General features: G+C 42.4%; 1 protein-coding gene across 1 annotated transcript; it reads left to right on the top strand.

The window, feature by feature from the left end:
- Positions 1 to 1096: 1096 nt before the first annotated feature.
- CUNH3orf80 (chromosome unknown C3orf80 homolog) lies at positions 1097 to 4832 on the top strand. Its single transcript, XM_032262002.1, has one exon. It carries the CDS (start codon positions 1824 to 1826, stop codon positions 2565 to 2567), a length of 744 nt encoding a protein of 247 aa, XP_032117893.1. The 5' UTR covers positions 1097 to 1823; the 3' UTR covers positions 2568 to 4832.
- The last annotated feature ends 5910 nt before the right edge of the window (positions 4833 to 10742 follow it).

Raw genomic sequence — 10742 nt, 5'->3', positions numbered from 1 at the left:
CAATTTGAAATCCACTGTCAATCGGGCTTTGCAAAATAGGCTTTATGCCTCCCTACGAAGAAATAGATCATAACAGAAATGTGGCTTTTGAAGAGCTTAGAAAAAAGGAGCCTGTGCTGAAGCAAGCTTTACTTACCATATCTTGTCTGAGTAACACTTAGAAGCTTCCCCGTGAGTAGAAAGGATCATTTTGGATTGTGAGGCAAAGTAAGGTGTTCACAGCAAAAGATATGTTTAAAATGTTTCATTGAGGCTGAGTAATGACCTGTCTCAATCAAAGTATCATTGACAACCTTCTTGTTCCATCATCACTGTGTTATGGAGATATACCATGACTTAGGGAGAAATCTTTGCTTTCATCTGATTCACGGTGAATCTTGTCTCTATATTGTTCCTTTGTTTTTACTTTTGTTCTCTCAGTGATTATGGAATTTTCTCTTTGGTTTCTCTTCAAGGAGTCCTCGTGTTTAAGGGGTGAGGGAATGGTTAGCTACTTCAGCCTACTTTAATAAAAGTGCCAAGCTCCTGGCTTTCCCGTGGTGTAGCTCTATCCAACACGGAGGTAGAGCTTAATTGCACCATGTAGATGTGTGTGCCTGCCGGTCAGGGACCGTGGTAACTGCCATCCCTCACATGTGCGGTGTGCGCTAACAGGATTCCCCAGAGACTGGTGACACCAAGGCAAGGTAAACGCTGTTCCATGTTAAATAGAAGCTCAGGCTCCCTTTAAAGTCAAACTTAAGACCCTTTAGGCACAGATCAATGCTCTTTTTCAAATCTTGAAAAATCTTGAAAAAGACCCTTTAGGCACAGATCAATGCTCAAGAATGTTGTCAATCACACGCAACTTCCTTAGACATTTCACGGATATGTTATTTGCGCTCAAGGAGGGGCCTCCTTTCACCCCCCCCCAATCCAAATCTTTGCTCTGTGCTGCGGACTCAGTGGGGGCTTGTCGGATGAGCCGCTGGGAAAACATTCGTCCCCTCATTTCTTCTTGGTTAACTACGGTTACCCTGAGAGAACGCTTCCCTGTCCCTCTGGGGCTACCTCTGTGGTGCCCTGACCTGCCTCTCTACTAGAAATTCTCTACCTGTTCCGGAGATTTCCTGGGATTGCCGGCTTCCCAGCTCCCTGCCTGCAATCAGAATTATCCGCCGGTCCCCACACCCAAACTCTGGGACAGCAGTGGGGCTGCACTAGCCATTAATGGCCATCATCTATTTTTAATCGGAAGATCACAAGAAAGATGATACGCAAATCCCAGTCGCAAGTCAATTTAAATAACATTCCTGGGGAAATCCAATCACTTAAAAAGGAGACACCTACGCGAGCGAGAGCCCCTGCCCGTCTGGCGGGCCTAAGCGGGAAGGCTGAGTTAATCAAGATCAAGGGGCCCCCGGGCTAAGAGCGGAGCGTTAACCCTTCCAGTCCCAGAAAGAAACTAGGCAAGGGAGGAAAGACGCGGCCGGCGTGGGCCAAGATGCCCGCGGCAGCCCCGCGCATGCTGCCTCTGCCATTTAGAGCGGCTCCAGACGCCTCGCACCCGGCCAGGGCGGTTGGGCGCGCGAGGTTAAGGTCAGAAGCTCGGGAAACTGCTTGGGCCGCGAGTAGCCACCGCCTCCCGCAGCCTCGGCGCGCCGCGGGCTCCTCCTCCCGCCCAAGCGTGGCCAAGTGAGGACTGCTCCGGCCGCAGGTAGCTGAGGCGTGGGAGGCTGCGCGCTCGGTACCCGAGCGGAGCGCCGGGGAGGGGCCGACGGACGTGCGGGCGGACGGACTCCCCAGCCTCCCTTCCCGGACGTTAGCCGCGTTCTGCGCGGGCCATGTGGGGACCCGGGGTCACGGCCGAGGGCCTGTCGGTGGCTCCGGCGCCGCCGCCTTTGCTGCCGCTGCTGCTGCTGCTGGCTCTGGCGCTGGTGGCGCCCTCGCGGGGCGGCGGGGGCTGCGCGGAGCTGGCGTGCGGCGAGCGGGAGCGCTGCTGCGACGCGACCAACGCCACGGCGGTGCGCTGCTGCAAGCTCCCTCTGCACGCCTTCCTGGACAACGTGGGCTGGTTCGTCCGCAAGCTCTCCGGGCTGCTCATCCTGCTGGTGCTCTTCGCCATCGGCTATTTCCTGCAGCGCATCATCTGCCCCAGTCCACGGAGGTACCCGCGCGGCCAGGCCCGCCCGGGGCAGCGGCCCGGGCCTCCGGGGGGCGCCGGACCGCTGGGCGGCGCGGGGCCGCCCGACGACGACGACGACTCGCCAGCTCTGCTGCGCGACGAGGCGGCCGCCGGCTCGCAGGACTCACTGCTGGACAGCGGCGGCAGCGGCCGGGGCCGGGGAGGCTGCGGGCGCTCGGACCCCTCCTGCACCTCGGAGCACGAGCTGCGCGTAGTGTCGCCGGCCTTCCTGCAGCTGCCCAGCTACGAGGAAGTCAAGTACCTGCCCACCTACGAGGAGTCCATGCGGCTGCAGCACCTCAGCCCCGGGGAGGTCGTGCTCCCAGTGTCGGTGCTTGGCCGCCCGCGAGGCGGGGGCGCAGCGGAGCCCGACGGCGGCGAGGGCCGCTTCCCCCTCATCTGAGCGCTCGGGGATCGGCGGCTGGTGCAGGGCTGGGGGCTGCGGGTGGCACGCAACGGCCGGGGTGCCGCCGCCGCCGCCGCCAACTGCCTCAGACCCTATCTGGCACCCCGGCCTAACTGCCCGGCACCTCAAGACTGGGTTGTGGTCACTCGTCTCCCTAGCGTTCTCCCGGGAGGTTAGGTTTCCCTGCGTTTCATTCCGTTGAAAGAAACGTGGGGCACGCGCGAGGCTGCGGCTGCAGCAGGCGACCCCCGAACGCACCTTCGAAGGACGTCCCCGCCCTCTGCCTTACCTGGTCCTGTGGTTCACTCGTAAGTGCCTGCTTCCCGAGTCGAAGAGAACACGTGAGCCCTTTGGTGCGTCGGGAGAAGGGCGGTCTTCTTTAGGGCTGAGGAGAAAGCGCGGTTCCACTCCTTTCCCTACCTGCCATTTGGACAGGTCACGGTCTCCCAGGGTGGGCACAGGGCGGGGAGCTGTTCCGGACGAGCCGCGACCCGGGACTGCTGCGCGTGGGTGTGGAGAGAGGCACTTGGTATGATGGACTCGCTCCCATGCGGCGGACCCCCAAAAAACCCCTCGATGTCTTCCTGATCCAGCAAATAGTCACAGCTGGTGTTTCACAATTAGCTGGAGTGCGGGGAGTGGGGGAGGGGGAACACCTGTGATACGCGGTTAGTTGCTGTACATACTGAGGGCGCAGCAACTACGTATATCCATTCGGCTGGACTTTTGATTGTTCAATAATTGAGAAGGTATTTCTATTTATTTGTCTTTTCTTCTAATATTTTTACCATGCATTGAATGCAACAGGAGGGTATTTCAGCAAATTCATGGCAAGGTAATCGTCTTATCACTTTTTGTAGGCCATTAATGGTCAGAAAATTGCCCACACTCTGTCATTATTGTTTAATAAAACGTTGGACATTATTTCATTAAAAAAGATAAACAGAGGTATGGTCAAACAAGGAAGCATATTTGACATAATAAACATGACGGATATCTTATTTTCACTATTTGAGAAGAATATATTTTATTTTTAGTACTGTGACATAATATATAACTTTTTATAATAATAACTGTATGCATTATGTAGTATAGTGCTTAATTGTATCATTCACCACATAGTTATATGTAAAAATAATTGACAGGTACATGCCACTTCATGAAACATATGATGTGCATTTTCGCCTCCATTTTTCATTTGGAATACATTCCACAACATGATCCAAAACATAAACACTTGTGACTTGTAACTTTTGTTTAAAGCCATTAATTGTGCAGTAATGTGCTACAGAAGGATTTGATCTGCTTCTCTTAAGAAACAAATGTGATTGTATCAGTTTCCTGTTCTGTGACATACCCTTTAAAAGTAAAAGGTAATATAACATTTTAATACATTGTGTGTAATGTACATATGCATATTGTCTATGTACTGTATACACATTATTTATAATATTGTATCACAGTTTATCATTCTCATGAAAGGAGAAGAAGGAAAACAAATACAAAAGGTTTCTCTGCTTGAGAAAACGTGAATGTTATATCAAGAACAATTACACACATGGATCTTATACATGTTTTTAGAACATTGTTCTTCTGATTAAAGAAGTCTGACACTCCTGAAAAAACCTTAAAATGTCTGACGTATTAGAAGAAAATTATTTGATTAAACTTCTAAAGGCTGGTTGAAAAAGTCTGACATTTCTGAGAAATTTTAAAATGTAATTTAAAAATGGTTAAATTTCTAAAAACTAATGACCCTATGACTAAAGAAAAATCATTTCAAGTGTATTAAAACACAGTAAAACATTAAAATATTTTCTCTGTGCAAATTTTATCAGATGTGTGGCTATATGGTAGTATATCAAAATATGAAATATGTATTTGTTATTTAAAGCAATTTGAGCTGTGAATTGACAAAAGTATCAGAAGATGAGGCTATATCAGTTCAGAATGGTACAAAATTTAATTACATTATAGAGATAATCACATATATTAATGTTACTCAAATACTGTAAATTTTTGTTACATGTGGCTATCAATACTACTCACCATTCAAACAAACTGGAAAGTTGCCATATTTTAAAAAATGATTTATTCTTTGAGGTTACACTGTTTTAGACATTTCACAAATGTTACCTGTATCTGAAACATCAACCTAAATATCCAAATACCTGTACCAGTATAAGAAGCATAGTCTATAGGTAGTTACTGTAACATCTTAAAGAAATTCAACAAAATTCTATAAAAAATACTTATAATATGGATCAAGTATATATCTCTTTTATCAACTATGGAACATTTCTCTCCTTAAAAATCTAGAATGTCTATAAAGTAGTATACACTTGATACTAATCGCACAATGAGGTTCTATTGAATTTTAAAATAACAGGTTTTCACCTGTCTTTTTTACCAGCCCAACCCACAAGCTTTTATTCACTTCCCTCAGTTCAATAGAAATGAATTTGACTCTGTTGTGGGGTGTTTTTTTGTTTGTTTTCTTGCAATCCACTGATTTACCAAGGACAATTTTGTTCAGGCATAATTCTGTGGAAAAAAATTCTTTAAAACACTGTTTTTATTAGTGATAAATGAGCATGTCTCCTGGTAATACATATACATATAACAGCCTGTATTAACATACACAGAACCTGTGTGTTTATAATACTGAACTGCCTGGATGGAAATATTTTTAAAGCAGTAAGGGCAGTATCTGGGTTTTATAGATTTCACCTGGAAATTATTTGTTACCTAGACAGAACCTATTATCTATAATTGCATGTGTTTATTAATACAGAAAATATACTGTTACCTGAAAAAAATTACAAAGAAATGATTATTTTACTTATTTTTAATATTCTGTAGTAAAAGTGGAGGATAAAACATTGTGTTCTTCAAATATATGTAGAATAATACAATATTAACTTATGGCATGAAGTATTAATGGAATTTATATAGAACATTAATTTTGTGGTATATCTATTTTTTTTTTTTTGAGAAAATATTTCATTTTGTTGCCCAGGCTGAAGTGCAGTGGCATGATCACAGCTCACTGCAGACTTGACTTTCTGGGCTCAAGGGATCCTCCCGCCTCAGCCTCCCGAGTAGCTGGAACTACAGGTGCACACCACCACACCCAGCTTAATTTTTGTATTTTTTTGTAGAGATGGGGTTTCGCCATGTTGCCCAGGCTGGTCTCATCCTCCTGGGCTCAAGTGATCTGCCTGCCTTGGCTTCCCAGAGTGCTGGGATTACAGGCATGAGCCACCATGCTCAGCCTGTGGCATATATATCTTAACCAAACCCACCTGGGAGTGCAGTGTTTTCTAGTACTAAGTGAGCTTTTGCTCCTGGTTTTCAGTTATCAAAGTAATTTGAATACTAAAACATTTTAAGCACATTTTATTTTCACTGACTTCTCATGAGTAAGGAAATAATGATCCTGCATATTGTAATCAATCTGGAATGTGGAAAAAATGATTGATTTTCTAAATTTAGGTGCTAGATATATAAATATGTATATTGTATACGTACAGTTGGCTTTCCTGTATCTGTGGGTTCTGCAGATGCAGATGCAACCAACTGTAGATAGAAAATATATATTTTTTAATTTTTTGAAATTTTTTTAAGAAAGAGAAAAGAACATTTTAAACTGCTAATTAAACAATATGGTATAACAACTATTTACATAACATTTGTATTAAGTGTTATAAGTCATCTAGAGATGATGTAAAGTATATGGGGGGATATGCATAGGTTATACAGCCTCCTACACCATTTATATCAGGGAGTTGATTTTGACCTCTGCAAGGGGTCCTAAAACCAATCTCTATGGATACTTAGGGATGACTGTATTTTGTGTGTGTGTGTAATCACCAGTTGCTTAAAAGCAATTTGTTATGTGTGTTCAATATCATAACCAAGGGGAAAATGTCTCCTTGAGATAGAATGATAGTTTTAAGAGGCCATTAATTGCCACATTCTGCAAATGGGAGTGTGCTTCAACCATGGCAAATGGCATTGGCAATTATGTCAAAGGGCATGAAATGTACTCTATAAGGAAAGCAAGATTCAATTGTAAAGGCCAAAGGGAATATTAAGGAAATGGACTCACTTAACAATTTAAAAGGCAATATGCTAAGTACCTTAATGTTGTACTTTTCGCATAAAGTTTCCCTCAAGTGGAATTAATAAAGGAAACAATGGAAACAATTCAAAGCTGAAACTGATATAAACATGAATATGATGTCTAGATTTATACAATATTCTGCACTTTTATTTAAAATTTTATGAATTGTAATTAATTTGGATTTCCAGCTTGAGAGAAATAATGATGTATGTTGAGTTTTATTTTGAACAACAAGCATTAGCCATCTCTTCAAAAGTATAAGTTTCTAAAACTGATCAATAATAGAATACTTGGTAAGTTTATATCTGACCTCAGTAGTTTACGATTTACTTTTTCATTCTCCTTCCATGCATTGATGAAAAGGCTAATAACTGGTACACTAAGGGAAGGTATTTTGTCAACCAAGGAATGAATTAGCAACAGCAAATGGCAAAAGATTAAGCCATTCTTTCTTCCATATGGGTAATACCAGAAAAGTTACAGTATTCCTTCGTAAAATTTTGTCTGTAAAAATAATCAAATATCGAGTAAAACCAATACTTTTGCCATATCTAAATATATAGAACCCAATTTTATTATTCATTTATTCATTTTTACTTACAGAACTCACTTTTTAAATTTATTTATTAATTTTTTGAGATGAGTTCTTGCTCTGTCACCCATGCTGAAGTGCAGTGGTGTGATCACAGCTCACTGCAGCCTCAACCTCCCAGGCTCAAGCAGTCTTCCCACCTCAGCTTCCTAGTAGCTGGGTACAGGAGTACACCACCATGCCCGGATAATTTTTAACTTTTTTCATTGAGACCAGGTCTCACTATGCTGCCCAGGCTGGTCTCGAATTCGTGGGCTCAAGAAATCCTCCTGCCTCGGCCCCTGAAAGTGCTGGGATTGCAGGCATGAGCCACTACGCCCGGCCACTTTTATTAATTTTATGGCAAAAATTACACTATGGTGGAGATACTTATGTGTGTTGCCAAACCAAATAGTATTATTTGTATCCCTCTTAAGCTTCTTAGCTAAGTATCTTGTCTGATATCTTGCCATTCTTATTTTCTTTTTGGTGTGTGTTGTTCTTATCCTGCTTTAGATTTTCAGTAGATGTTTCCTCAGAAACACATCTTTTAGAACTCCATGTTACTCTGCTGTGATTTCATATCTCTCTGGTTATGGCTTCACCTTTTGTACAGCTTCTTCTTTTGGTGAAATGGTATTTCCCAATATGCTTTCTTTGTTTTCTCTTTGCATTTGACTTCCGTAGTTTTTCCACATGGATCCAGGTGTGGTTTCTCCTCTTTAACCACTAAAGGACTGTAAGCTTTTAAAATCTGTTATTATCTGTGGAGCTTTTCTCTGCGATGCTGGACAATCAAATATTTTCATGTCTCCGGCAAGGATTGTTCTAAATCTCAAATGTAATAGATCTAGATGTACTACTACCTCTATATCTTCTGCTTTCTCACCTGGATTTTCCTGGAGGGCTTATTAGCACTTTTTTCCCCATGTTTTCCCAAAGATGTGTTCTCTGTTATATTAGGACAATTAATTGGACCCTTGCATTTTGGTGATGACAGGGATCTTATTTCGGCTTCCAAACCTCAAGCATATTCTTTCTTCAGGGACTACTACATCTTTCTACTGGATTTTTCTCACAGGCATCATTGTGCTATTCTCTGCGTGTGTCACTTTATGTAAGCAATGATCACCTGTTTTCTTCCTATTTTTGCTCACAGACATTTTATTTGTTGTACTATTTAAAAGATCATATCCTCTATCTTTGTAGGAAAGACCTTATTTGAGCCTCTGGACCTCAAAGGTGACTTGATTCACAATTGATTGCTCTGTCTTTTATAACATTATTATGGATTTTTTGCATGGGCTTCTCTGAAACTCCCTCTGTATAAGATATCTCTGTTTTACTGGATAGACTAGAAAATGTTTCTACTTTTACATTTATTTTATTCCTGCTTGCAGAAATGATCTTGAAGTTATAATACCTTGAATCCCCACTGTAGTAGGACCTTATCTGAAACTGTCAATAGTTTTATTTTCTGCCTCTTCGTTGCCTACATTAGTTTCACCAGACAGAGGATTAGAACCTTCCAGATTATTCCTGTTTCATTTTGGTTTGTGTGAATTTTTTCTTCTGTATTGACCAAAGATAACACCAGATAAAAATTAATATTATTTTTCTAGGTCTTAAAAACATCTTCTTTCCATTTGTAGATTTCAATTTTTGTTGCAAGTTCTTCATTGGTTTATCATTCTTTTCCATGTGTATAATCCCTGCTGAACTACCCAAATGATCAGACTCTGAAGATTTATACCAGTTTTACCTTCTTCCACCTCACTAGCCCTTTTCAATCTGCCCCCCACCCCCCATGTTACATTCACTGTCTTTTGTTTCATAGCTACATCATCTGAGTTTTTCTCTTGGAAATTCTTCACTATATATGTGTGTATATATATATATATATATATATATATATATATATATATACGTGTATTTGTTTTTTTTCAGACGGAGTCTCGCTTTGCTGCCCAGGCTGTAGCATAGTGGCGCAACCTCAGCTCACTGCAACCTCCACCTTCTGGGTCAAGTGATTCTCCCGCCTCAGCCTCCTGAGTAGCTAGGACTACAGGCATGCACCACCATGCCCAGCTAATATTTGTATTTTTAGTAGAGATGGGGTTTTGCCATGCTGGCCAGGCTGGTCTTGAACTCATGACCTCAAGTGATCTGCCCACCTCAGCCTCCCAAAGTGCTGGGGTTATGGGTGTGAGCCACCAAGCCCAACATCTTCACAATATTCTTTTAAACTTTATTTATTTGAATCTTGTCTGTTGATGTAAGCAACTGAGACTCTTGCAGTTTTTATCAGTTTTGTATTTGGGTCTCAGACATGGGGTCATTTTCTGACTCAGCTTTTTTTGAAAATTAAGCTTATGGCCAGGCGAGGTGGCTCATACCTGTAATCCAAGCACTTTGGGAGGCTGAGGCAGGTGGATTACCTGAGGTGGGGAGTTCGAGACCAGCCTGACAAATATGGTAAAACCCCGTCTTTACTAAAAATACAAAAATTAGCCAGGTGTGGTGGCAGGTGCCTATAATCCCAGCTGCTCAGCAGGCTGAGGCAGGAGAATCACTTGAACTCTGGAAGCGGAGGTTGCAGTGAGCCGAGATCATGCCACTGCACTCCAGCCTGGGTGACAGAGCAAGACTCCATCTCAAAAAAGAAAATTAAGCTTACATTCCTTTATATTAATTTCTCTTTGCACATATCTGTTTGGCTAGGCAAAGGTTTTAGATTCTTGAAAATCTTATATATATATATTTTTAGGGTAAATCTGATTCTTTGACTAATTCAATCTTGTATATTCTTTGGCCATGTCTCCAGTTTCAGAAGCATTTATTTTAGATTCATATTTTTAACAAGGGTTGAAAAAGAAGGTTTTTTTTTTTTTTTTTTTGACAGATCTCACGGTCGATTCTTATTTTTGTTCACTGTATAAAGCATTTCTTCAAATCCATTATATTATACTTCCAAATAGTGTTTTCATTTGGATTCTGCCATATGTGATTTCATTCCAAGAAGTCTTCAACTGCACTGCTCTTTTTTTTTGATGGTTTCAAAGTTACTTATAACTCTTGTTTGGGTCGAGATTTTCTCTTGGTGCTTTAAAAAGTTTTGTGGCCAGGCGCGGTGGCTCATGCTTGTAATCTCAACACTTTGGAGGGCCAAGGCAGGCGGATCATCTGAAATCAGGAGTTCAAGACCAGCCTAGCCAACATGATGAAACCCCGTCCCTACAAAAATACAAAAATTAGCTGGGCATGATGGCGGGTGCCTGTAATCCCAGCTACTCGGAAGCCTGAGGCGGAAGAATAATTTGAACTCTGTAGGTGGAGTGTGTGAGCCCAAGATCGTGCTATTGCACTCCAGCCTGGGCAACAGAGCAAGACTCCATCTCAAATATATATATGTATATATATATACACACACACACATATATAAAGTTTTGTATGATTGTAATCATAATAGGTTTGT

This window comes from Sapajus apella, unplaced genomic scaffold (assembly GCF_009761245.1).
Source record: "Sapajus apella isolate SASKATOON/1434 unplaced genomic scaffold, GSC_monkey_1.0 scaffold4, whole genome shotgun sequence".
NCBI lineage: Eukaryota > Metazoa > Chordata > Mammalia > Primates > Cebidae > Sapajus > Sapajus apella.
Note: the sequence above shows the minus strand (reverse complement) of the source record. Positions and strands in the feature narration are given on the sequence as shown.

What these genes read in the sequence shown, in the direction of transcription:
- CUNH3orf80 (XM_032262002.1), top strand. Translation starts at nt 1,824, where the DNA reads ATGTGGGGACCCGGGGTCACGGCCGAGGGCCTGTCGGTGGCTCCGGCG.